Here is a 27,463-nt window from a genome sequence, read left to right on the forward strand (position 1 = left end):
TTTTTCAATATAACATTTTTATTTTAAAATGATAGATATTATTATAAAATTGATAAAATAGGATATAATTTTATTCTTTTAGTAACATTTCATTACTAATTACAAAATTAGTTGAAAATATTTATATTCAATTTATGACAATTAAGATCTTATTATAATCTTTTTCAAGAGATTTGTTAGAATTTTTTTTTTAAAATTAAAAGATAATATGATTAAAGTAGTTAAAAATATTATGTATATTAGAATTAGTGATATACATTTAATATAAAATTTAAATGATGGTCCAAATAAAAATATCACTCATCAAAAATAATGATTTTTATTTTATTAGAAAACAAATTTGAAAAAAATAAAATAAAAATAAATATTTATTTCTAACAAAATATTTAAAAATTATTAGTAAATGTATTTGTGAAATTAATTAATTTCATTTTATTTAAATTTTCGTTTATAAACCAAAACTATATTCAATTTTAATTTCTAATTATATTTTATGATAATTTAAATTAAAACTAACTAATTTTTGAAAGTAAATTTAAAAAGATTCTAAGAAGATTTTAAAAAGATTTTGTTAGAACATTTTAAATATATTCATTTGTATTTCAAATAAAAAGATAAAAATATTAAAAGATATAATAATGAACTTATGTAAAATATGATATTTTCTAGGAATGGTCCAAACTAAAAAAAATCACTCATGAAAAGAAGTCATGACTTCTGTTTTAATATATAAGATGTAGATACACAATTCCTCTTAGTCGAGAGACTGGCGTTCCTCGAGAACAGAACCAGACAGACTAGCAACGCATTCACAGACCCTCCTCCGCTCAGCCCCTCCTATGGGTCCGCTGATTGCTGCCTGGGATTCCTCCTTCCCCGCCTTACTACTGACTTAAAAATATATATTGATATTAAAGCCCATAAAAGAAAAGTGCAAGAGAATACAGTGAGGTCCACATTAACCCAAATGTTTACAAAAGATCAATACAATATAATATGCTTGACATTTCACTACAAGAAAACATATTTTTTACGAGGGCAGTATTCGAGGCTAATTCGTCGTAAACGGGGTGTTACGACGAATTAACCTCGAAAAACGTTTTGTTGTTAAACGTCCGTCGTGACGGAGGTTTCACGACGGACGTTTCGTCGTAAAGGTATTGTTACGTTTACGATGAAATAAATTCCTCGTAAAGCAAAAGGAAAGGTTTCATCGTAAACGACATGTAACGCTTCATGGTAAAGCCCACGTAATGCTTTTGATGTAGCACACGTAAACGAATTCGTTGTAAAGCCCACGTAAACGTTTCGATGTAAAACCCTCGTAAAAGTTTCGATGTTAATCACTCGTAAACTTTCGATGTAAACTCCATGTAATGTTTACAAGGAGTTTACAATGATTCTTATTATATTATATATAATAAATTTATATTTATATTAAATATTCGAAATTTAGAATATTTTAAATTTTAAAACGAAATATGAAAATGAAAAACATATTTTAAAAAAGTATTTAAAAGTCATACAATAATATTTAAATTCATAATACAAACCGAAATATAAAAAAACTACATATTTTCGAAGTAGTCGGTGGGGTTGCTCGCTGTTGACGGTTTGGATCAGACTCTTCGGGATCCCGTACTGGCAACCCAAGAGCGGCTCGTCTCTCACTCAACATTCTCTGCATAGTCGGGTTTCCCACCGCCATCACATCTAGCAGATCCTCAAAAGATTCTAAACGAACCTGCTGGATATCCATTCGAGCTTTCATCTGAGAATTCTCTTCATCCCGTCTCGAAGTGTATGACGAAGTTGCCCTTGCAACTTCGTTAACAGAGCCAATGCCGACTGTCCGTCCCTTCTTTTTAGAAGCCACCTATTAAATTAAAACATATATTAATATAGTTAATTATGTTAAAATATTAAAATTAATGTAAACAAAAATTTTAAGTTGTACCTCTTCGAAGATTTTGTCGACCTCTTCGGTGGTCAATGTGACGGATAATCCATCGGGAGACTGCTGGGTTAGTTGCATCTTCTGTTCTTCAATCTGAGCAGCCACTGCATGGAAGGGTTTCTCAGATGCAGAATCCAAAAAAACTCCATTGGATGTGGCGAGTCATCTTGAATAGCTCAGACAGAGATGGTAAGACTCCCGTCTTCTCTAACTACACAAAAAAAATATATTAAAATCTAAATTAATTAAAAATTTTAAAATAAATATTAAAAACAAAACTTACAGCTTCTACACGGATTCCTGCATGAGGTTTTTGTACGGTTCTGTGAACCATGGGCAAATGACCATTTTTATCCTTCGTTCTTCGAGAAGCAGAGCACGAATTGGCCTTATCGAAGAGGGTAGCTTCCAATAGGCGATGTGGCCATCCCACACATCCGTCGTGAGTTCAGTGGGCTTTTCCTCATACCTGTAGATCTCCCACTTGTCCTTCCAATCGGAGAGAGTGTTGCAAAGGCGGGTCTTTGCCTTTGCAATGAATTCCCTCTTCACCCTCTCGGTGATTCCCAAAGACCAACGCCACTTTTGCTGAAACATAAAAAATTTGAAGAAATTACAATTAATAATAAATATTTAAAAATAAAAAGTAATATTTAAAAGTGAAAATTTAATTAAATTTAAAAATCTTACCGCAAAACATTTAAAACAAGTGGTCTTAACGTGATCTGGTGTCATGCTCCAGTTCAGATATGCGCCATCGTAGTAACCCTTCATCGTCTCTGAAACGCTCCGGCTAACACGGTTGTTAGCCCCAAACCTGAAACAAAAAACAATTTAATTGTTAGAAAATAAAAATAATTTAAATTTTAATGTAATAAAAATTAATAACTTACCAAAAATTTTCTGGCGGTCTATCAGGGTCTAGAACTTCCAAACCCTCCTGTCCAGGATGGACAAGCAAATCCTCCTCCGTATATCTCGCGTTTGGTGCATATGAAGGCATACGCAAGTCTGGATGAACTGCACTTGCTGGGGCAGGCTGAGGTGCAGCCGCTGGAGGAGGAGGTGGAGGCTTCTGCGGTGGAGGAGGAGGACTCCAAGAAACTCTCTGAGAAGTCTGAGAGTCTAGAACTGCATCGGAAGATGATGGACCGGAAGAAGATGCTCCGGAACTATCGCCAAGCAACTGAGAATAAGTAGGTGCTGCTGGTTTCCTCCTAGGAGCCATCTAAAAAAAAATTAAAATAAATTTAATCAATTACGATATAATTAAAATATTATTCTGTCACCTAACTAATCACCTAAACTATTATTCCGTCACCTAACTAATCACCTAAACTAATTACATAACTAACCACCTAAACTAACTAACTAAAAAAAAAGAGAGAGAGGGGTTTACCTTAGAGGGAAAGAGCAAAGGAGTTTGGGGCCTCGATCTGCGGCGTCTCAATATATAGAGAAAGGCATTCGTCGTAAACTCCACGTAATGTTACGACGAAGTTATCAGACCCGTGTTTTTTCATTTACGATGAAGTTACCAGGCGTGTCTTTTTTCATTTATGACAAAATTACGAGGAATCGATTTAGGACGAAGTTACCAGGCTTGTCTTGTTTCATTTACGACGAAGTTACCAGTCCCGTGTTATTTTTACAAGGACTTTACTACGCTTAACCCTAAACCCCGAGAATGAATTCCCTAAACCCCAAAGTCACATATCATCTTACATCATCATCTTCTTCTTTACTTTTTCATACTCTTTCTCCAACTTAAACCCTAAAACTCCAAATAATTTTTTAAAATCTAAAGAAATACATATTATGTAAAACAACATTTGTTGCACATACATTAAAATGATATAAAAACAATATTTCCTTCAACAAACATTACAATAGAGAAATACAACATTTGTTACATATATTACATCACTCTAAATCGTTTTCGTTCTCATCAATATTACATCACTCTAAATCGTTTTCGTTCTCATCAATATCAGTACAATCATCATCGTCGCTTCCCTCAAACTCGTCTGCACGTGCTTCATCTGTCGCATCTTCGGGAAGATCATCATATTGAAAGTTTTCCAGGTCGATCAATAGGATTTCATCAGTTTGTTGTTCAGGTACCTAAACTTCAGTGATAGCGTCTTCTTCTTGAAAAGGCGGTTATTCTCCAGCGACAATGCGTCCATGAGGTGTAATTTTGATAGCAGTTAACCAGTTTATCCCGGAAGTTCGAAAGCGAGGATAAGGAAGGAAGCTAACTTGGTCGCCTTGTGAAGCTAAAATGAAAGGATCAAATTTGTTGTATCTTCTCCCAAAATTGACATCCACAACACCAAATTTGTTTTACCGAATCCCTCGGTTCACAACAGGATCGAACCATTCACATTTGAAGAGGACGCATTTTAGCTTAAATAACCCCAGAAATTCCACTTCAATAATCTCATGTAAGATCCCGTATACGAGTCATTGATGCTCAAATCTATTTATCTTTTTAGTATGCATCCTCTCAATATTGATCCATACAAGATAAAAAATCAGTTTGACAAAATATCTGTATAGCTAACTTTTGAAAAATTGGAACATCATATTCATAATATATCCACATCTATCTAAACATTAATGAATATATTAGGATAATTTAAATATAGCAATTTAAGTGAAATTGGATTACATATTGGACCACATTTCGGTTTAACCGGTAGCTGGTTCCAGCGTTTAAGCGGTTTTTGCGGGTTTTGTTAGATTTTTAAATAACTAGTTTTTCTTGACCTAACCAGATTACATATTGGATCACCGGGTTTGCCGGTTTAACCATTGGTCCGGCTCCAGGTTAGATTTCAAAACACTAAATATAACGCATCATTTGTAACATTTAAATGTAGATACACAATCCCTCTCAGTTGAGAGACAGGCGTTCCTCGAGAACATGACCAGACAGACTAGCAACACATTCACAGACCCTCCTCTGCTCCGCCCCTCCTATGGGTCTGTGGATTGCTGCCTGGGGTTCCTCCTTCCCCGCCTTACTACTGACTTAAAAATATATATTGATATTAAATCCCATAAAAGCAAAGTGCAAGAGAATACAGTGAGGTCCACATTAACCCAGATGTTCATAAAAGATTAATACAACATAATATGTTTGACACTTGTATTATCCTTTGTTCAAAAACGCGGTCTGTGTGCCCGATTAAGCAGCCACCAAAGTGAATCTCACTGTTCCTTCTTAAGATCTATTTTATATATTCTTTAAACTATATAAAAGTCCTAAATTTACGTCCGATTAATCCTTTTATAATCTCCTATTAATTGATTTGGCGCTAGGCCCTACCGACCGCACGAGTTACGTCTAGCATAATTACAAATAAGGTTGTATGTAATATGGGAACGTATGGAGCACGTGGCAGAACAGATCTCTGCTTCACAATTTTTTTGTCTCCGTCTGCAGTCGACGATGTTCAACCACTGTCTTCATCATCTTGCAGTTGCTATATATTTAAGTGAATATGTGTAATGTTTCATATGATCCATTGTAATTGTTTGTATGAAAAATTGCAACTATATCAATATTGCATTGCTACTATTGATGATTGTAATATTTGGTGATTAACTATATTGATAATTGTTTTGATGATTAACTATTGTAACGCTTTACTAACCATTGCAACTCTTGATTAACCTTTACAATTCTTGGTCTATCCATTGCAAATATTATTTGAACCACTTCATTCTCTATATAAGGATAGAAAAACAAGAAACTAGTTGTTAGTAAGAGAGAGAGATACAAAAAGTCATAGTCAAAGATCTTTGAAGAAACACATATAAACACTAAAGTTTTTATGTTTCTCTTGTACATTAGCATAAAACAAGAGTGAGACTTTGATTGTCTTATCATACAAAGGGATTTCGTATTTACACAATACTTGGAATATGGTCGAAATACTCTTTAAGGAAAGTGACCTCGTGCGTGATTCATTCATTATCCAAATAATAATTCACAACTTTTCGGGTTTCAACCCAATTAAATTTTGGTGAGAAGCTGTGCTAACAGCTTGCTATTTATTAAATAGAGTTCCTAAGAGAAAAAAAAATAGAGGTCCTAATAAAAGGAACAAACTTACCCCTTATGAATTTTAGTATAAGAACAAAAAACAAAGTTGAACTATCTTCGAGTTTGGGGATGTACAGCTGTCATAAGGCTACTCTAACCCAAGATTAGAACCTTGCGAGAAAGAAGGATTGATTTCTTTTTTTTATTATTATATATGCAGATAATTCCAAGGCTTATAGGTTTTATGTAATATAACATAATAATTCAATATCTGTACATACTGTAATTGAATAAAGAGATGTAATATTTGATGAAAACTGTTTTTTTTTATCTATACATATACCAAAGGATTTGGTTCCAAATTCAAGTGAAGCTAATAAAGGAGACGAAACATTTGTTCCTCCTAAAATTCACATGTGCTTCGTAGGAGCAAGCAAGGAAGGATAGAAAAAATCATTTGGTCTTGATTTTCAAATATATTTAGTTGAGGGATCAAGAAATGAGATTGTTTCTGACACTCATATTGTTATCATATTGATAATGATCCCATAATTTATAATGTGGTTATGAACTCTCAAGATATTGCTTTTCGGAAAGAAGCAATAAATGATGACTGCCAAAATAGAGAGAAGAGTTTCGTTTATTGAATGGCTAAACCTAAGAGATAAGACTAAGGAAACAAGATAACTTTCATAACAAGATATGGAATATTTCCAATATAGTTGACTATATCGTAATACTCCCCCTCAAGTTGGAGCGTGGAGGTCACAAACGACTAACTTGCCTAGTAGATATGTAAACTGTTGTCTTCCAAGTGCTTTGGTGAGTAGATCGGCACGCTGCTCAGTTGTCCTGACATGTGATGTAGCAACGGTTCCGCTTTTTATCTCATCGCGAATAAAATGACAATCCTTTTCGATATGCTTGGTACGTTCGTGAAACACAAGATTTGCTGCTATGTGTAGAGCTGATTTGCTATCACAAATAAGTTTCATAGGATCGTGATGACTGATGCCAATCGATTCAAGTAGCTCTTTTATCCAGAGAAGTTCTTGAACTGCAGCTGTCATGGATCTATATTCAGCTTCTGCAGAGGAAAGAGAGATGCGATCTTGTTTCTTTGTTTTCCACGACACTACAGAGTCCCCTAGAAGGACGACATAGCTGCTGAGAGAGCGTCGAGTTCTTGGACAAGCACCCCAATCAGAATCACAATAAGCTGTTACGCGGAGGTCAGAGGTTGACGAGCGTAAAATGCCTTGTCATATGAAATAATACTTGGATCTTGTCAGATCTCCCACTCAGTTGCAAGCTTTAGGCTGCAAATGAATATTCAAAAGAAAGATGAAAGTTGATGGAACCATAGACAAGTTTAAATCTTGATTGGTTATTCAAAGCTATAAACAAAGTGAAGGTATTACTTATTTTGATACATATGCTCCAGGTGCTAGGATCAATTCTATAAGATTATTTATAGCTTTGGCAGCAATTATTAACCTTGTGATTCACCTAATGGATGTTAAGACAGCATTCTTAAATGGTATTCTGGAAGAAGAGGTGGATATGAAGCAACCTGGAGATTTTATTATGTCTGGAAATGAGCATACGGTGTGTAAGTTGATCAAGTCATTGTATGGGCTAAAGCCAGCACCTAAGCAGTGGCATCAAAAGTTTTATGAGGTTGCTTATCTAGTGGTTTCAATTCAAACCAATCGGATAAGTGTTTATATAGAAAATTTGATGAAATCAGTAACAGAGTAAGCACTTGCTTATATGACTTGCTTATATGTTACATGTTGATCTTTGGTACTTGTATTAGACAAGTAGAGCATACAAAAGATTTTTTGTAATCAATTTTTTCAATGAAAGACATAGGGGAGCCAGATGTGATTCTTGGAATTAGAATCAAACATGGAAAGAAAGAACTATCTCTAACACAATCTCATTACATTGAGAATTTTTTAAAAAAATTCAATTTTGAGAATTGTTCTCCAATGAGCACTCCCATAGATGCGAGTGTGAAGGGTATGCCTAATACATGACAAGCAGTATCACAACTCTAGTATTCACAAGTGATTGACTGTTTAATGTATGTCATGGCGAGCACTAGACCATATGTAGCTTATAATGTAGGGAGGTTGGTAGATTCACTAGTAATCGTAGTACTCAACATTAGCAAGCTTTAAAAAAAGGTGCTCAAGTATTTGAAAGGAACAATTAATTATGGTTTGTCATATGTCGGATTTCCTTCGGCGCTAGAAGGATATTCAGACTCAAGTTGGATTACCAACACCGAAGATCATTCTTCTACAAGCGGTCAGGTGTTTTTTTTTTCTTGGGGGATGTGCCATTTCATGGGATTCTAAGAAGCAAACTTGCATTACAAGTTCGACTATTGACTTAGAAATCGTAGCATTAGTACCTGTTGGCAGAGAGGCAGAATGGCTAAGAAACTTTGTGTACGGGATTCCACTATGCCTGAAACCAGTATCACCAATTTCTATCCATTGTGATATTCAAGCTACCTTGGCTAAGGCCTCTAGCCAAGTGTATAATGGTAAGTCTAGACACATGGACATTAGACATAGAAAATTACATGAGCTGATCACTCACGAGGTGATTACAGTAGAGTTTGTTCGGTCTCAACAAAATATAGCTGATCGTTTGACGAAAGGATTAGCTATGAACTTAGTAATTATTTCGGTTAAGGGGATGGGTTTGAAGTCAATTTGAAAATGTTGATTTGGGGATATCCAACTTCCCTCTATACGAAGTTAGAAGCTGAATTCAATGTGGAAAGCCTACACTTAAAGATTGAAGCATTGTTTTAATCATCCCAAGGAATGTGTTTGGACCTGCAAGAAAGGGATATGTTGAAATTTTGTTCTTAATAAATACTTTGAAAAAGTGCATTTGCAGATGAATAACTAAAAGTATTTACTTATATGAGTGTGAAGTGATGCCGCTTCAGTAAGCTAGGATTTGGCTTTGTATGCGCTCATTATGGATAGGGACACATGTCTTATAATAGCGTTAAGTGTAACACTTAGAGTAGTATGGAAACACGTGTGTGTTATCTTCATGTGCCCAAAATTGGTTAAGGGATTCAATATATAGGACATCGTGATTTTTGGGCATTTGAAATGTGTAATACACTAAGTTGAAAATTCAATTTTTGAACATTTTCATTTATGCATTAGTTTAATATATATATTATTCATTTAATGAATTTATTATGGCACTTAAATGTGGGAGGATTGTTATATATTTAAATGAATATGTGTAATGTTTCATGTGAACCATTAATAATTGCAACTATATTAATATAACATTGCCACCATTGATGATTGCTTGGTGAATAACCATATTGACAATTGTAACATTTGGTGATTAACTATTGTAACTCTTTACTAACCATTGTAACTTTTCATTAACCTTTGCGATTTTTGGATTAATCATTGCAACCGTTGGTTGCAATTGTTCACTCTCTATGCGAGGAGGCTTAGTAATTTGCAAATGAAATAGAAAAACAAGAAACTAGTTGTTAATCAGAGAGATAGAAAGTTTCATTGTTCAAAGATCATCAAAGATCTTTGAAGAAACACATATAAACAATAAAACTCTTTCTGTCTTATCGTATAAAGAGATTTTGTGTTTACATTATAGAACAAGAGATTTTGTGTTTATATCATAGCCTTGAACAAGAGTGAGATTTTGTGTTTATATTATATCATATAAAGAGTGAGACCTTAGGCAGAGTTTAGTAGGCTTAAGGAGCCGAGGCTGGGTGGTAATATTTTCTTCACACTGATCTCCGTTAGATTATAGAAACGGGATAACGTAACAGATTCTTAGAGTAGTTTGAGCTTGAGAAACTCCATATTCAACATAAGTTCCCTCTCATGAAGATCCTCCACTTGATGACAGAGCTCCAAGATTAGATAGGAAAGAGAAGAAGCATTAAGAAAATAAGATAATTAAAAGTATATTGGTTTGTTTTCTGTTAAAAGAAGACGAGAATGTTAGCAAAAGAACATAAAAGAAGAGGTTTGGTAGATGTTTTGTCACAGAAAATGTATCTTTTCTGGCCTGTGGGAAAGCAGCAGAAGCGGCGGATCAGGGCTGGCCTGTGGGAAAGCAGCAGAAGCGGCGGGGTAGAACGCAAAAAAAAAAAAAAAAAAAAAATTATCTAATTTTTAAAGCTTAATTTTTTTCATTATTTAATTGTTTCTCAGAATAATCTAATCGACTGTTCAATAGTATCTAATTATATTCTCTAATTTAGTGATGTTTTCCAGTTTTTCTAGATTTAATTTATTCTAGGCATAAAGATTTATATACCGACAATAGTAATAATTGAAATCATTGCTTTGCTTGTTTTAGTTATCAAAAGTATCTTTTTCATAATTATGGAAAAGAATCATGTGTCTACATTTACTAATTAAGAGAGAGAGAGTAAAAATAAATCATGTTGACTAAGAATAAACTTATATTTTAATTTCAAATAGTTGTCCCAATGGTGTCTGTAGTAGCGAGGGGGGTTAAGGTAGTGGTGGTGGTCTGAACCTCTTGAAATCCCCATTGCGTAAAGGAAAAGACCTGTAGCGGGAGGTTCGGGTACAAAAACTTGGTGCACTTCGAAGGTGTTGTCAACCCTTAGCATATGGAGTATCTGAGTTGTAGAGAGGGTGTTGTTAACTGAATGTTGCACGATATCCGCTGCAAATATAACAGTATGAGACTCGGGATGTGATACCAAACAACAATTTAGTGAATAAACATGGTTGATTTAGAAATTGAAAGAAAAAAAAGACACCTGTGATAGCGGCTATGTTTTCGTTTGCAACGGCAGCTCCCATAGCACCACCGGCAGCTCCCACAGCACCACCGGCAGCTCCCACAGCACCACCGGCCACCGGATTGACAATAATGGTAAAACCATTACCCGGGGGAATCGTTACTCTGGCTCCTCCACCGACCAACAAAACCACATGTCCCAGGAAGAACATTAACTTCCATGATTTTGGATTTTTAGGGAGAGAGACTTCGGAATTAGGGTTCTAAAGTTAGAAATGGGAAAGTGAAACGCAGATTGCTTTATTTTCCTCTGCACGCGCATAAAACGCTGTTAGGGCCGCTTCTTCTTTTTTTTTTAAAAAACAAGTAGAAATAAAATAAAATAAACTATATTTTGGCCCCACTTTTGAAATGCGGGGTTTCTTGAATTTTTTTAAAAATTTGATATAAATTAATATTTTGAGATTGTACAGTATTATGTCTCTGTATTATTTTGAAGCAAATAAATTATTTAAAATTATATAATTTATGAATTAATTCATTTGAGGTTTTGTATATACATTTTTATGTAACGTTTTCTTAGGTCTAGACTTTTTATTTTTGATCCAAAAATTTAACAAAATCCGACATAAAAATATAGATTTGGTTTAGATCCTGGTCCATGGCAAAGTACTTATTGGATATTTTTTTGACCCGTATATCTTGGTTCAGGCTGGGATCCGATTGGATACTCAAAATGCCTATAATATTGTGTGTATATTAAGCATTTTAGATATATTTTTGGCATTACATATATTCATTTAAACTTCAGATTCATATTTTCAGTTATACTTTTGAGTTTCTGTTAAAATTTTTTAAAATATATATTTCAAATATTTGGATGAACTTTTGGGTATTTTTTGTTTTATTGAATCAAATTTCGAGTAAAATCTAGAATATTTTTGGGGATTTAAATATGCTGGATATTTGTTTGAGTGTTTAGGTAATTTCATATTTTTGGATACTTCAGAATTTTCCTGGTCCTAAATACCAAACCAATTCGGACCTGCTATGTATAAAAAAAAATTACAACTGAGGAGTTTTACAGATATTTGAATTAAGCCAACAGATACTACATGGTATCATCATTTATACTCATCTGAGGAGTTTCTAATCTTCGGATTGTAAAGACACAAGAGATACATAAAGTTAAAACCCATTACTATGTGAATTCTGTACAAAAATATTTTAAAATGAGAAATAATTAATTCAAACTGTCATTTTTAGTTGTATTAATTATTATGCTTAGGTTTTTGGTTTTAAGTTTGCTAACAAAAATTAAATCTCTATTTTGAATATCAAATATATTAAAATTTTATAATTGGAGTAAATTTCAACATAAACTGTAAATAATATATTGAAAAAAAGATTTAACCAGAGTATTAAAAAAATTTAAAGACCAGAATAGAAACTTATAATTAAATAATGCTCACTTAATTACATCTATTCTATTTAAATAATATAACTTTATACATTTGTAAATATTAAAGGCTGCGGTTTTAGAAAACATTTATACCATGTTCAGACAACAACATGTACTACCTATAATCTTAGCAAATGTTTATGGTTTATGAGAAGTTGTAATGTTTATTAGATCCCTTTTAAATATATATATATATATATATATAAGATTTTTTAGTATTCAATTCTGCTGGTTTTATTTTGCAGTATTTTTTCAGTAAAATCATAGGTAATTTAACATATTAAATTTGAATCTTCTGGTTTTTAAGTTTTCAAGGACTCTAACCTACGTGCTACGTTAGAGACACATTGTGTTTGCACATTTCCTTTGAATCATTGATAATTACTATTCAAGTGGTACAGTTTAAATACCTTCACTATAATTAGTTCACAGTTGAGATAAGTTTGCAGCGTTGACCATTCCACAGGCAAGAATAAATATGTGGAAAAGTGTTTTTGAAAGTCTATCAAAAATTAATTAATCATGTTAAAATTGTAGATATGTTTGGAGATTTGAAAATATTGTTGGAAGATTTATCACATGATAAATTTATAATAATACAGTTTAAGATAATAAATGTTGTTAGGCATAAAAATAAAAATGGCAAAGCAAATCAAAGACAAAATTTTAGGAGGACTTATTTTTATAGTATAGATTAATAATAATGTTGTATAGTTAAAAAAATATAAGGTAAGATCAACATATTGTTAGTCAAATAAAATGGTATAACAACCTTGTTTAAGTATATTTTTTAAAATATTTCTCTTTTAATAGTATAATAACTAAGAATATTTGCATGTTTTGGAAATAGGGGCTAAAGTTTTAGAAAGTTCGACCAAATTTTGGCAGTTTCATTTTTAACTTTGATCCTAATTTTCTAGTCAAAATTTCATTTCTCACTTTTTTGTCAACTATCTATCTTTTTTTTTTTTTTTTTGTTCAAGTCAACTATCTATCTACTATACCAAGTTCTGGTCAAACAAACCTATTCACTGGATAGTATCTTTGTATGTCCATGTCTGATCTAACCATATTTGTATGTAGGAGGCTTTCTGCGTCTTCCCTCTCCACTGGTTGGATCAGCCATGTTCGAACTGCTTCCTTCATTGTCACCACCTTTGTTTTCTTGTTCTGTCTCAGTTTCTTTTGCTTCTTCAGTATCAGCTTCCTCATTCCATGTAAGTTTATTTGACTCACCTCCAGATTCATTTTTCCATTCCCATTCTTCATCTTCCTCAAACACCACATCTCTACTAATGATGATTTTGCCTCTCATTGGATCGTATAGCTGGTACGCTTTAGATTCTTTATTCAATCCAAAACCACACATTTGATGCTCTTGTCATCTAGATTCTTTCGCTTCTCTTTAGGTATGTGTGTGTGCGCTAACCTCCCGAACAGTCTGAAGTTAGACACAAGAGGTCTAGTCCTACTCCATGCTTCTTCTAGCGTCATTCCTTCCACTGCTGCAGCGGGACTTCGATCCAGAACATGAACACACCACATAGTTTCTTCTGGCCAGAAGATCTTTGGAACTTTCTTTCCACTCAGCACGCTCCTAACCATGTTCAGTATGCTTCTGTTCTTCCTCTTTGCTATCCCATTTTGTTGGGGTGTGTAAGCTGAAGTGAGCTGTCTTTGAATTCCATAGCCATCACACAACTCCTTGAACTCACTTGAGTTGTATTCTCCCCCTCTGTCTGATCTCAAGCACTTGATCAGAGCATGTCTCTCTCTCCACCAGCGCCTTAAACTTCTTAAATGCATCGAGAGCTTGAGATTTTTCTGAAAGAAAATCAACCCAACACTTTCTTGAGAAGTCATCTATGAAAGTGATGATGTACCTCATTTCACTACTGGATTCTGGAGTTATTGGCCCACAAAGGTCCGAGTGAACAAGCTGGAGGATTTGTGAAGGTCTATAATTGCTCCTTTTTGGAATGATCTCTCTCTGCTGCTTCCCTGTTATGCAATCCTTGCACAGCTTGGTAGGTGCTGTCAACTGTGGTAACCCTCTGACCATGTTTCCAGGCTTCAGTGTTTTCAATCCACTGCAACTCAAGTGCCCATACCGACAATGCCACAGGTGAGTTGTGTCTTCTGACGATGCCTTGAAGCAGATAGGTTCTTGAGCCATCATCCTTGCATTGATAACAAACATCCTATTGATTGTCATGGCAGAATTCAAGATCAGACCCTTCTCTCTATGGCATAGCCCACACTCTTGATCTTGAATGAGCACTGCGATCCCCTTTTCCACTAGCTAACCCACACTGATAAGATTGTTCTTGAGCTCCGGGATGTAGTACACACTCGTGATTATGTGTGAAACGCCTTCAATCTCCAACCTAACATTTCCTTTCCCCACTACTGCCATCTTTAAGTTGTCTCCCAACTTCAGTGAATACTTGTAACTCTCATCTAGATCACTGAACCATTGTCTTTCTCCTGTCATGTGGTTGTTGCACCCGGAGTCAAGAAACCAAATCTGATCTGAGTTTTTGATTTCTTCTCGCGCCATCAAAACCATGTTCTCGATACCCAGTACCCACACATATATTACATACATTTTTTTATTTTTTGAAAAATATATTACCAACAGTTATATATATATACATATATTAACAAATATTCCTTCTTTTTGGGTTTATATCATGTTCAACGTCTCTGACTTCTTCATTTTCAGAACATGAATGCATGTGGCAGATGTGGAAGGAAAATCACCTTAGGTGCTTAGTGATCTGAGAGCAATGCATTGCTTCTAAATTCGGTTATCAGCCATTAAACATCCCCACACCTCCACTAAACCTCTGAATAACTTTGTGTTTCAGTTTGTGTGAGAAGTAGTAGATGACCTGCCTTGATATTAGAGTTTCTCCCGGATGGAATACCAAAAAACAATATGTTCCATCATGGTGAGTAGCATATCTAGAAGGCACAGAGAAAAAAATGGAGCAGACTGACCAAATATTAAAATAAAATATTGAATTGTTTCGGCTGACAAAAATTCATTTCTAGAAAAGGTACATAAAGAGCATCAAAAAAATCATGTATTATCAAAACCTCACTGCCTTAACCATCCATGGACTGGTTCCAGGGCATGCACCACATAACCTCTATGGACATAACCCAGTGCCTGTCAAAGCATGTTGTTGTCTTGGTTGGTTCACAGAAATAACGGAAAGAGAGATAAACTACTCATTTCATGACTGTGCAAGAACTACGCCAAAGAAGCTAAGAGATATTATCAAGTAAGAAGAAATAAGTACCTGATGGCCAAGACAAATGCCTAGAATTGGAATATCAAGAAATTCAAGCAAAAGGCGAAGACATATTCCTACAGGGCCAGAGCCATGTTCAAGATGAGACAAACACATGTGGGTCAACAAAGGGACATAAAGCAAAAACTCAATTAAAACTAGGCTGGTGATTATATCAGCTGGACACATGGGAGAACCAGGTCCAGGCAATATGACAATAGTATCAGAAGCAGTGTCTTCATAGAAGTAACAGTAAGACGTCCACTCACAGTTCCAAATAACCACCGGAGGCACTACACCGGATACAAACATAAGTTGAAAAACACACAGGCCGGATACAAACATAAGTTGAAAAACACACAGGATCTATGTATAGAGAGTGACAAAGAGAAGGATAATAAGGTACCTCCATTGATAGTACTGAGTGCCTGATGTATATTGAATGTGTAACTATCGTAATTATCAATCAACAAAGTCCTCACAAAGCCAAGCCTTCTCACAGACTCTCTTCTCGGTAGACTCTTGTTAGCAATGGACGAATCTTCCAAGTGCCCTGGCACAATATGTCTCGAGCTTACTTGCCAAACCTAACACTCCAGCTGATCCACCATGACTCTCCCCATCCTCCACTCTACAACCCTCTCGGCACCGTCTCCGACGTTCTCAATTCCGCTTTCTTCTGTTCAATCTCCTGTTCCCGTCTTTACTCAAACAAAACCGATCTCAAGTGCGGTCCAGTCTCTAACGGCAACAAATACTCGGTACTCGACCAACAGCCTTAAAATCGTTGAAAATAAAAGTGTGTTAGCCATTCTTATGATTTTTTGTTTTATTGAATCAGATTTCGAGTAAAATCAAGAATATTTTTGGGGATTTAAATATGTTTAGGATATTTGTCTTAGTGTCGGCTCTAGTTACTTTAGTTTAGGCAAACGGAACATGAGAACAAGAATCTCTTAGAAATCAACGACTAATGTTTCCAAATTCTAATAAGAATATCTTTAAGGAAAACATGATAAAACAGAATTTTTTTAATATGTTTCTGCAATAGCAAACAACATGATAAACTGATGATGGTTGTTATCATTATTCAATGGTAGCCAATCTGAATTCAAGAAAAAGATAAAAACAAGAGTAACAAAATTAAAAACGCACCAAACATCAAAAAGACACAAGCAAGCAACCATTGTAGTTGAAAATATCTCTGTCCGATCTATGAAATCTGACCGCAGTCGATCACGACGGGCCTGGAAAGCTTGTCCCTACGAGGTTCGTGTGATATGATCCTGACCACATCCAATCCTTCAACAACTTGGCCGAAGACGACGTGTACATCGTCGAGTTCCCAGTTCTCGGTCAAGGAGATCAAAAACTGAGATTGGTTGGTGTCAGGACCACCGTTGTTCATGGAGAGGATACCCGGACCGGTGTGCTTTTTGATGAAGTTCTCATCCTCGAAAAAACCTCCGGCGTAGATTGATTCGCCTCCGCATCCTTTCCTTTCGTCAGTGAAATCTCCTCCGCCAATCATATAATCGGGGCACATATGGTGGATGATTGATCCTTTGTAATGGAGTGGCTTACCCTTCTTCCCCATGCCTTTCTCGCCTGTACAGAGGGCGCGGAAATTCTCTGCCGTCCGTGGGGTCGTGTCGGCAAAGAGCTCCATCACGATCCGACCAACAGCTTTGCCGCGCACCGCCATATCAAAGAAAACCTTTGGGTTAGCCTTTCCTGGAGAGCATTCTAGGGACTTTTGAGGGGACGGATTCGTACATAGATTACCAGCTGCAGCAGAGTTTGGGTTAATGCTAATGTTAAGTCCTTCACCAGCCGGAATGTTTATGTTGATGGTAAATCCACCGGCCATTCTCTGAGTTTGGATCTAAGGAATTTTATAGGTTTCCTGGGAGGAGTTATCGAGAGAGAGAGAACATATAGTTCCAATGAAAATAAATAGTAAAGTGAAGGAAGATCGTCGGCCGTTATATATAGATTTTTTTAACTGTATTTTAGGTTAACTGTGGTTAAATCGAATCTCACTAGCGTTAAATCTAATATGACTGCTTCTATTTTGAAAATATTTACTGGACCATGTCACTCCTTTTTTTTAAACTTTTATGCTTTTTTTAATTATTAAAATATATTATCGATTCTCTATACTATATCTGCGAAGTGATTTTGCCATCATTTCTACAATAAATTTCACAAAACAAATATGACATGGCTACTGAAATTGATGACATGGCTTCCGGAAAAATATGACATGGATAATTTCATTTAATGTTGATTTATATTTTTGGCAAACTTGTTAGAATATCGTAATAATTCATATATTACATTTAATATTAATATTTCTTTTTGGTAAATTTTTTTAAAATATGATAATAGCTCATACATCATCTATAAAATAAACTAGTTTTTGACCAGCCTTAGAAAGCACGGGCTTTGGATTATAGATAAAGTTTGATATGAATTAGTATTTTGGGATTGTTGTACATTACTATGTTACAAAATGGTATTATATCGAGAAGAGAATATGTTTAAAATTATATGACTTATGAATTAATTTATTTGAGATTTTGTATATACATTTTTATATAACTCTCTCTCTCAAGCCTAGGCATTTATTCAAATAAAAAAAAAACTGATCGGATCCAGGTCCAAGATAATGTATATATTGGGTATTTTTCGGACCAACATATCTTGCTTTAGTACGGATCCTACTCAAGACTCGGATACCCAAAGTACATGAAATGTTTTGAGTATATTAGTATATTTGAGTATTTCGAATATATTTTTGGTATTATAGATATTCTTTTTTTGTTTGTTTTGGGTTTGAGTTTTCAGTTTTACTTTCAGGTTTCAGGTAACAAAAACGAGCTCCACTCGGGTTGAACTCATGTAAAGTGGAGTGACGCTTCAGTACCACTGGACTAGGGATGTTGTCATGGGTAAAATAACTCTATCCGGCCCGAACCCGAATCAAACCCGCCCAAAAATACCTTAAACTAGAAAACCCGAAAAAAATTCGGTATCATTAGGGTAACCCACGAAAAACCGGTAGAATTTTAGGTTTACCCGCGGGTACTTGAATTTTTTTGTCAATAATCTTTTTTCTAAAGTTTTTCTGCTTATTCAATCAAACTTAACATGTTAGCTTTATATAAAAAAAATGGGTTTGTCAACAATCTTTTTGTTTGTTGTTGATATGAGTTATTTGAACTAAGCCATGTAAACAAACATCCACGCACTTACTAAGATTAATCAAAAAAAAAATCAAACAAAAATTAAGAAAAATAAAAATAGAGCGAAAAGATATGGTTCAATTCCAAGAAACGTGGTAAACAGAATATTCAATCCAAGATTCTCGGCGAATCCACTTCTCCGAACAAAAGATAAGACATTAAGTAAAACGTCATCGTTTAAACTAACAATACATTTTTTTTTAAAAAATGCCATAGGGTTCCCGAAACCAAGAAGGTAAAACCCGATCGGATAATTTATAAACCAAGAACCACCCAAAATAAACCCGCAAAATTTGGAAACTGAACATACGGGTTTTGGGTTTTAGATTTTAATAGGGCTTAGGGTACCCTATGGATTTTTACCCATTATTAACATTCCTACACTGGACCATCAGAAATTATTAGAAATATTTTCTTCAAACATTAAATAACCTAAACTATTAGATATTCAACCTAATCTCTGATTAATCCCCAAATTTTCCATTTGTAAAAATGTTTGTTGATTCCAATCGACAAACCTCAATTTTGTTTTAAAAAAATTATTAAGAAGAATAAGAGAAAAAGCTTTACAGGATATTATAATAAAAAATTTAAATATTTTTTTCCGAAGAATATGAATATTTGATACCTTAATAAAACTAGATTTATATTAAATAACTTTTATTATAGATTGTATAAGAATCTACAATTTTATGAATTATCAATACAATTAAAACAAAATTTTTTTTATCTACTAACGAATAGCCTAGGTTAAACCATTACATTTAACTACATTTCCTATTATTTAAATTAAATCTAACTTAATTATTATTAAATATACGTATTGCCTAAAATTGAGGAATTAATTAAATAATCAATTATTTTTGAAACTTTTTTTTATTAACAATTATTTATTTTTGAAACTAATTAATTCAATTTATATGAACACTAAATATAAGTATCTAATCTTTACGGGTTTTGCATGATATACTAGAATGTTAAATACTAAAATTTAAGTAACTAATCTTTAGAGGTGTATTAAATAGTATATGCCAAATTCAGTTATTTAGTTATCAGAAAATGGTGGCTCTATTAGGACTAAAATCGATTTTACTATTGTGCTTAATAATTTGATAGGATAAGGCATATATTTAATATATAGTTAATTTAAGTAGAAATTACTGAGATTCAAATAAATGTAATGGTCTAATTATAAATTTTTGTAAGTAGATGTTTAATGTTTTTGCTTTAATACAACATGTCATGAATATTATGGTGATGCCATTATGGCAAGTCTTAAATATATTTGTTCTCCAAGCTTTACTTGTTCTCCAAGTGGTTTCGTCCACAAGCTATTGTAATCCTATATAAAGGACTCATTACTCATGGAATAATACACATCAATTCCCATTTCTCTCTTCTCTACTTATAACACGTTATCAGCACGAAGCTCTAGCGATCTTGAGTTAATAGGGTATAAACCTTTATTTTGATATATTTTTAGTTTATGTTGAATCTTTCTTCAAATCAAGCTTATTATCAGTTCATGGTTTGTAAGAGTGGATTCATAGTTCATACGACATACTTAATTGATTGAGTTTATAAGTTCTTAGTCGACCATATTGATTCGACCTTGTTTCAAGGAATGAAAATCATTGTATCTGATGAGATCATATCGACGTTATAAGCTAAACTCAATCTCGCTAATTATGTTTGAATACACTTGAGTAATTGCTTCATTACGGCTGCAATTTGTCATCATACGCTATTGTTCTTACATATGGATTCATATTATTGTTATTTTATATAGTTGCGTATAGTCATAACCAATAGCTATCTTAAATATTTTTATTGAATATAGCTGCATATTCATATCGTTTGTTTTTACTTGACACCATGATTATTTCTCAACCTTTTGCATATAATTTAAGAAAAAAAAGCATATTGTTCGATGTTCTAAATGCTTAACATGTGGTATGTCATCGAGTCATATGTTTGATGGTTTAATTTTATGGCTGCATCCCATATTATTATTAGACTTTTTACGTTTGAAACCATACGGCTGCATATTTTTATCAACATTGTTATTAGCTTTTATTAGTATTGTTATTTAAAACCTTAGCCACATAGCAAAATCTTAAAAACCCTAGTTGTGAGTATGCTAAACCCTAAGCGTTTCGTCTTGCTTTCGTTGAGACTATATCTCGTGAGTGTGCTAAACCCACCTCTTTGTTTGATGAGAATCGAATATTTTATGCTCTTAAAAGCCATATGATTTAGTATATGTATTCTGGTTGCTAAGAGTAGTACGTGGTTGAATTGGTTTATTCTTTTTTTCAAACTGGTTAAAAAAAATGATTGAGTTATCGAGTCATTGTTAAATACCAATTTATCTATAGTTCTTTGATATTATATATATATTTAGATATTTGTTAGTAAATTATGAATCACTAGTAGTCTTGGTATAGACTCAATTTTGAAATCAAATTGATTGTTACTAACATAATAGCCATATTTATATGAGCAAATTTTAAGTATTTCAGGATTATTTAATCTTTGTAAAAGTGAAGATACAATGTGAGATGTCGAGAAACATGAAAAGTTGGAACCCATAAAAGATAAGTATTTTCTTATTTTCCATGCTTTATATAAAAGGCTGAGTAAAGTATGATTAGATAAAGTAATTTGCATAAAAGTTGGTATGAAGATCATATTTCATTACCATTTTATATATGGGGGTTTTAAGTTTAAGGCTTGATTTTAAAATATGTATAAGTTTTGGAAAACAATCCAAAGAAAGATATTATCACCAGAATGTGATTATCTATAGCTCATTATATTTATGCATCTAAAGATTACAAGACATGAAGTCTGTAAATAAAGTTCAACTATGTTGGATGTTAAGTTTAAAAGCAAAATTTCTCGAAGAAATTTTTAATGATGCACCTATATTGAAAAATATTATTTTTCACAGGTAATGTTGTCCAGCAGACACATGATTGAGAAAAGAAATTAAAGAAGATTATACTTATATCTTGTCTCCTTGAGACTGAGAAATTTAATAAGCTATTGATGTTAGATGATAAATCACGTCTAGTTGATTATGATCATTTTCCTGAAGAGAATATGACATTTTATATTGAGAAAGAAAATCAACATAAATAGTATTGGTCAAGAAAGTGGACATAAAAATGGTTATAGACGTGAATATGGATAAGGTTAAGATCCAAATAGTTTCTTTATGGAACTTATATTTTCACTTGAAGTTGAGAAAATAAACATGGTAATAAAGAAGAGATATGATTCATTCATCGAAAGATGAAAGAAAATTTTTGTGAGTACAATACAAGCTAATAAAAAGCTTAGAGTGTTCAAGAAGAGGATATATGAATACTCCAGAAGAGTACATAGTATTATTGCACATAGAATGCAATTTAAATTCCCTAGGAATGCAATTTAAATTCCCTAGGAATGCAATTTAAAGTTCTTAAGGTATTGTATTCTTATAAGTCTCAAAAATTTAGAAGGATCTAAGAAAGAATACATAATCCATGTATGGTATGTTGTTGATTCAAAAATGAGATTCATTCGAGATTGATAAACCTGTAGTATTATCATCTCGAGGGGAAGAGTTAAAGAAGCTCACATTTTATGATAAGTGAAACATCCATAAGGTTATGTTTGCACTAAAACTAAGTTTGATGAATCATTCTCAAAGTAAATCTCTCGGATTTTGAGACACTTATGTTGAAACAATAAGCAAAAGAAATGCTATATACATTTCAAATCATAAATATTTATCAAGGCAGTATAAGTATTTTAGAAAAAGTATTTATAGCCTCTTATATATTGTACTATACAAAGATTAGTGTAATGAAGATAAATATATAGTAAACCAGAAGTTTACAAAATATGTAGCATGAACCAGTCGTGAGTGTTTGAAAAAATACGAGGATTTGAGAATGTTTGAAAAAGCCGCAAACGCAGTCGTGAGTGAATGTTGAATTTTCTATCATGTGTTTTGTTGTTTGAAACATGGTTGTGTTTTTATTTATCCTGCAAACTATATAGCTCACAGGGAAAGAGTTTGTACTTTGAATTTTTATTATTAATAAAGCTATGATAAGATTCTGGCAGGTCAAAATGATGTTATCTAATTCGGGTTTAGTTCGGGTTTCAGATATTTCAGATTTATTTGGGTTTGGGTCTTGGATTCGGTTTTTTTCCTAGACCTATTACGGACTATAATATCTATCATCTGCATATGGGAGGCAATCATACATACACTTTGTCTTAGGCAAACGGAACATGAGAACAAGAATCTCTTAGAAATCAATGACTTAATGTTTCCAAATTCTAATAAGAATATCTTAAAGGAAAACATGATAAAACAGAATTTTTTTAAATATGTTTCTGCAATAGCAAACAACATGATAAACTGATGATGGTTGTAATCATTATTCAATGGTAGCCAATCTAAATTTCAAGAAAAAAGATAAAAAAACAAGAGTAACAAAATTAAAAACGCACCAAGCATCAAAAGGACACAGAGCAAGCAAGCAACCATTGTAGTTGGAAAATATCTCTGTCAGATCTATTTAATCTGACCGCAGTCGATCACGACGGGCTTGGAAAACTTGTCCTTAAGAGGTTCGTGTGATATGATCCTGACCACATCCAATCCTTCAACAACTTGGCCGAAGACGACGTGTACATCGTCGAGTTCCCAGTTCTCGGTCAAGGAGATCAAAAACTGAGATTGGTTGGTGTCAGGACCATTGTTGTTCATGGAGAGGATACCCGGACCGGTGTGCTTTTTGGTGAAGTTCTCATCCTCGAAAAAACCTCCGGCGTAGATTGATTCGCCTCCGTATCCTTTCCTTTCGTAAGTGAAATCTCCTCCGCCAATGATATAATCGGGGCACATATGGTGGATGATTGATCCTTTGTAATGAAGTGGCTTACCCTTCTTCCCCATGCCTTTCTCGCCTGTACAGAGGGCGCGGAAATTCTCTGCCGTCCGTGGGGTCGTGTCGGCAAAGAGCTCCATCACGATCCGACCAACAGCTTTGCCGCGCACCGCCATATCAAAGAAAACCTTAGGGTTAGCCTTTCCTGGAGAGCATTCTAGGGGCTTTTGAGAGGACGGATTCGTACATAGATTACCAGCTGGTGCAGAGTTTGGGTTAATACTAATGTTAAGTCCTTCACCAGCCGGAGGTTGAATTCGGCCAAAGGCAGCCCCTACCGCTGCAGCAGAGTTTGGGTTAATGCTAATGGTAAATCCTTCACCAGCCGGAATGTTTATGTTGATGGTAAATCCACCGGCCATTCTCGGAGTTTGGATCTAAGGAATTTTATAGGTTTCCTGGGGCTGGGAGGAGTTATCGAGAGAGAGAGAACATATAGTTCCAATGAAAATAAATAGTCAAGTGAAGGAAGATCGTCGGCCGTATTTGTAGATTTTTTAAACAGTATTTTAGGTTAACTGTGGTTAAATCGAATCCCACTAGCGTTAAATCTAATCTGACTGCTTCTATTTTGAAAATATTTACAGAACCGTGTCACTCCTTTTTTAGAAAACTTTTATGCTTTTTTAATTATTAAAATATATCAACGATAACCTTTAAATCTAACTGCAATTTATTTTAAAATTTCTTTTCTTTTCCCTTTCTTTCGGATCAAGCTAATTAAAAACACTCACATTTTTGTTAGCTCTATCAACAACACTCACGTTTTTGTTTTTGTTTTTTTCTTTCTTAAGTAACAGTTGCGTTTCAATATAAAAAATGTTTATTGTACAATCACTGTCACATATTGGATACATCATTTTTCAACATTTAAACTATATACTAGATTTTGATCCGCGCTTGGAAAGCGCAGATTTTTTGGATTATATTATAATACAAAGTTTTATTATATCAAAAATATAATTTTTAACAGTTATATAATCTACGAATTAGTTTATTTGAGATTTTATATGTACAATTTTACGTAAGTTTGTTTTAGGCATGATAATTATATCCGGATAAAAAAGCAAACCGAACCGACCCAAAAATATAAGTGTAGTTCAGGTCCAGAGAAGATAACCTATTGAGTTTTTTTTGGACCCGCATGTCTTTGTTTGAGTCCGGATCCTACTCTAGATCCGATCATAAATATGTTGTGTTTATTAGGTATATTTGGATATTTCAAATATATTTCCTGTAATATGGGCATTTTTTTAAGTTTTTGATTTACGATTATAGTTTTTGATTTCAGGTAAATTTTCAAATTAAAATAAAAATTGCGTATTTTTCATTTCATCGTCTCAGACTTTGAATAAGATTTTGAATTTTTAGGTATTTGATTTTTTTTGGGTATTTGTTTGGAGTTTCAAATATTTTTCAGGTTTTTTAGATATTTTAATTTTTTTAAGATCCTAAATACCCGAACATATGTGGACCCATTACGTCCATATCAAGTCCAACAACCTTTTGATATAGATTTTTAACGTTTTTGTACAAAAACATGGTTGATGAAAGATTTTTCTGAGTAAATGTATCATAAGGAATAATATTAGGATATGTTAAAAATATTTAAAGTTTTGTATGGTTAGAATGATTAATGGTATTACAAAAAAAAATAGTTATACATGACTCTAACAACTTGTTTATATTAGATTTTGTAAGTCTATTTCTCTTTTAATAGTATTGATTCGTTTTTAAGTGAAAAGTATAAAAAAATATAATATCTAAACCAATAATTTTCAAAATCGTGAATAATCAATATTGATATCGTGAAGTCGGGTTAAATAGTAAAGTGAAGGAAGATCTTCGGCCGTTATATATATATTTTTAAACTGTATTTTAGGTTAACTGTGGTTAAATCGAATCTCACGAGCGTTAAATCTAATATGACTGCTTCTATTTTGAAAATATTTACTGGACCTTGTCACTCCTTTTTTAAAAAAACTTTTATGCTTTTTTAATTATTAAAATATATTATCGATTCCCTAGACTATATTTGTGAAGTGATTTTGCCATCATTTCTACAATCAGTTTCACTAAACAAATATGACATGACTACTGAAATTGATGACATGGCTTCCGGAAAAATATGACATGGATAATTTTATTTAATGTTGATTTATATTTTTGGCAAACTTATTAGAATATGGTAATAATTCATATATTACATTTATTTTTAATATTTCTTTTCGGTAAACTTTTTTTAAATATGGTAATAGCTCATACATCATCTATAAAATAAACTAGATTTTGACCCGCCTTAGAAAGCACGGGCTTTGGATTATAGATAAAGTTTGATATGAATTTGTATTTTGGGATTGTTATACATTACTATGTTACAAAATCGTATTATATCGAGAAGAGAATCTGTTTAAAATTATATAACTCTCTCTTAAGCCTAGGCATTTATTCAAATAAAAAAACTGATCGGATCCGGGTCCAAGGAAATGTATTTATTGGGTATTTTTCGGACCAACATATCTTGCTTTAGTACGGATCCTACTCAAGACTCGGATACCCAAAGTACATGAAATGTTTTGAGTATATTAGTATATTTGAGTATTTCGAATATATTTTTGGTATTATAGAAATTCTTTTTTTTGTTTGTTTTGGGTTTGATTTTTCAGTTATACTTTCAGGTTTCACGTAAAATTATATATTAGATGATATATATTATGAGTTAAAACATAAAAAAAGATGTAATTTCGATGAATTATGTGAAAATATCTTTATTACCGCTATGGAAGTGCAGTAGAGATCGTAAGATCTGGAGAAAATTATTAGGGATGACGAAGCGAATTACCATGTTACCCTACATTAAAAGGAAAAAAAATCTTAAAATGGAACAAAAACGACCTCCACTCGGGTTGAACTCAGGTAAAGTGGAGTGACGCTTCAGTACCACTGGACTAGGGATATTGTCATGGGTAAAATAACTCTATCCGGCACAAACCCGAATCAAACCCGCCCAAAAATACCGTAAACTAGAAAACCCGAAAAATTCAGTATCATTAGGGTAACCCACGAAAAACCGGTAGAATTTTAGGTTTACCCGCGAGTACTCGAATCTTTTTTGTCAATAATCTTTTTTCTAAAGTTTTTCTGCTTATTCAATCAAACTTAACATGTTAGCTTTATATAAAAAAAATGGGTTTGTCAACAATCTTTTTGTTTGTTGTTGATATGAGTTATTTGAACTAAGCCATGTAAACAAACATCCACGCACTTACTAAGATTAATCAAAAAAAAATCAAACAAAAATTAAGAAAAATAAAAATAGAGCGAAAAGATATGGTTCAATTCCAAGAAACGTGGTAAACAGAATATCCAATCCAAGATTCTCGGCGAATCCACTTCTCCGAGCAAAAGATAAGACATTAAGTAAAACGCCATCGTTAAACTAACAATACATTTTTTAAAAAAATGCCATAGGGTTCCCGAAACCAAGAAGGTAAAACCCGATCGGATAATTTATAAACCAAGAACCACCCAAAATAAACCCGCAAAATTTGGAAACTGAACATACAGGTTTTGGGTTTTAGATTTTAATAGGGCTTAGGGTACACTATGGATTTTTACCCATTATTAACATTCCTACACTGGACCATCAGAAATTATTAGAAATATTTTCTTCAAACACTATTAGAATTTTTTTTAA

At 33.3% G+C, this 27,463-nt stretch overlaps 3 protein-coding genes across 3 annotated transcripts; all 3 read right to left on the minus strand.

Annotated features, from left to right (window-relative positions):
• Positions 1-10,364: 10,364 nt before the first annotated feature.
• On the minus strand, positions 10,365-11,152 carry LOC106426353. Its single transcript, XM_013867074.3, has 2 exons — positions 10,828-11,152; positions 10,365-10,730 (listed from the first exon to the last, which is right to left on the minus strand). Exons 1-2 carry the CDS (start codon positions 11,018-11,020, stop codon positions 10,453-10,455), a joined length of 471 nt encoding a protein of 156 aa, XP_013722528.1. The 5' UTR covers positions 11,021-11,152; the 3' UTR covers positions 10,365-10,452.
• A 2,075-nt stretch (positions 11,153-13,227) lies between these two features.
• On the minus strand, positions 13,228-18,109 carry LOC106427184 (peptidyl-prolyl cis-trans isomerase CYP19-1). Its single transcript, XM_048753989.1, has 3 exons — positions 16,725-18,109; positions 15,976-16,346; positions 13,228-15,862 (listed from the first exon to the last, which is right to left on the minus strand). The coding sequence occupies exon 1, from the start codon at positions 17,437-17,439 to the stop codon at positions 16,783-16,785; it is 657 nt and encodes a 218-aa protein (XP_048609946.1). The 5' UTR covers positions 17,440-18,109; the 3' UTR covers positions 13,228-15,862; positions 15,976-16,346; positions 16,725-16,782.
• Positions 18,110-23,179: 5,070 nt separating this feature from the next.
• On the minus strand, positions 23,180-24,221 carry LOC106426294 (peptidyl-prolyl cis-trans isomerase CYP19-1-like). Its single transcript, XM_013867017.3, has one exon. The coding sequence runs from the start codon at positions 24,126-24,128 to the stop codon at positions 23,391-23,393; it is 738 nt and encodes a 245-aa protein (XP_013722471.1). The 5' UTR covers positions 24,129-24,221; the 3' UTR covers positions 23,180-23,390.
• Positions 24,222-27,463: the final 3,242 nt, after the last annotated feature.

The sequence above is a fragment of the Brassica napus genome, chromosome C4, assembly GCF_020379485.1.
Source record: "Brassica napus cultivar Da-Ae chromosome C4, Da-Ae, whole genome shotgun sequence".
NCBI lineage: Eukaryota > Viridiplantae > Streptophyta > Magnoliopsida > Brassicales > Brassicaceae > Brassica > Brassica napus.

Coding starts and splice junctions, on each gene's coding strand:
- LOC106427184 (XM_048753989.1), bottom strand. CDS start 17,439: ATGGCCGGTGGATTTACCATCAACATAAACATTCCGGCTGGTGAAGGA.
- LOC106426353 (XM_013867074.3), bottom strand. CDS start 11,020: ATGTTCTTCCTGGGACATGTGGTTTTGTTGGTCGGTGGAGGAGCCAGA. Junction 10,731..10,827: donor AAACATAGCCGCTATCACAG/GTGTCTTTTTTT, acceptor TTATATTTGCAG/CGGATATCGTGCAACATTCA.
- LOC106426294 (XM_013867017.3), bottom strand. CDS start 24,128: ATGGCCGGTGGATTTACCATCAACATAAACATTCCGGCTGGTGAAGGA.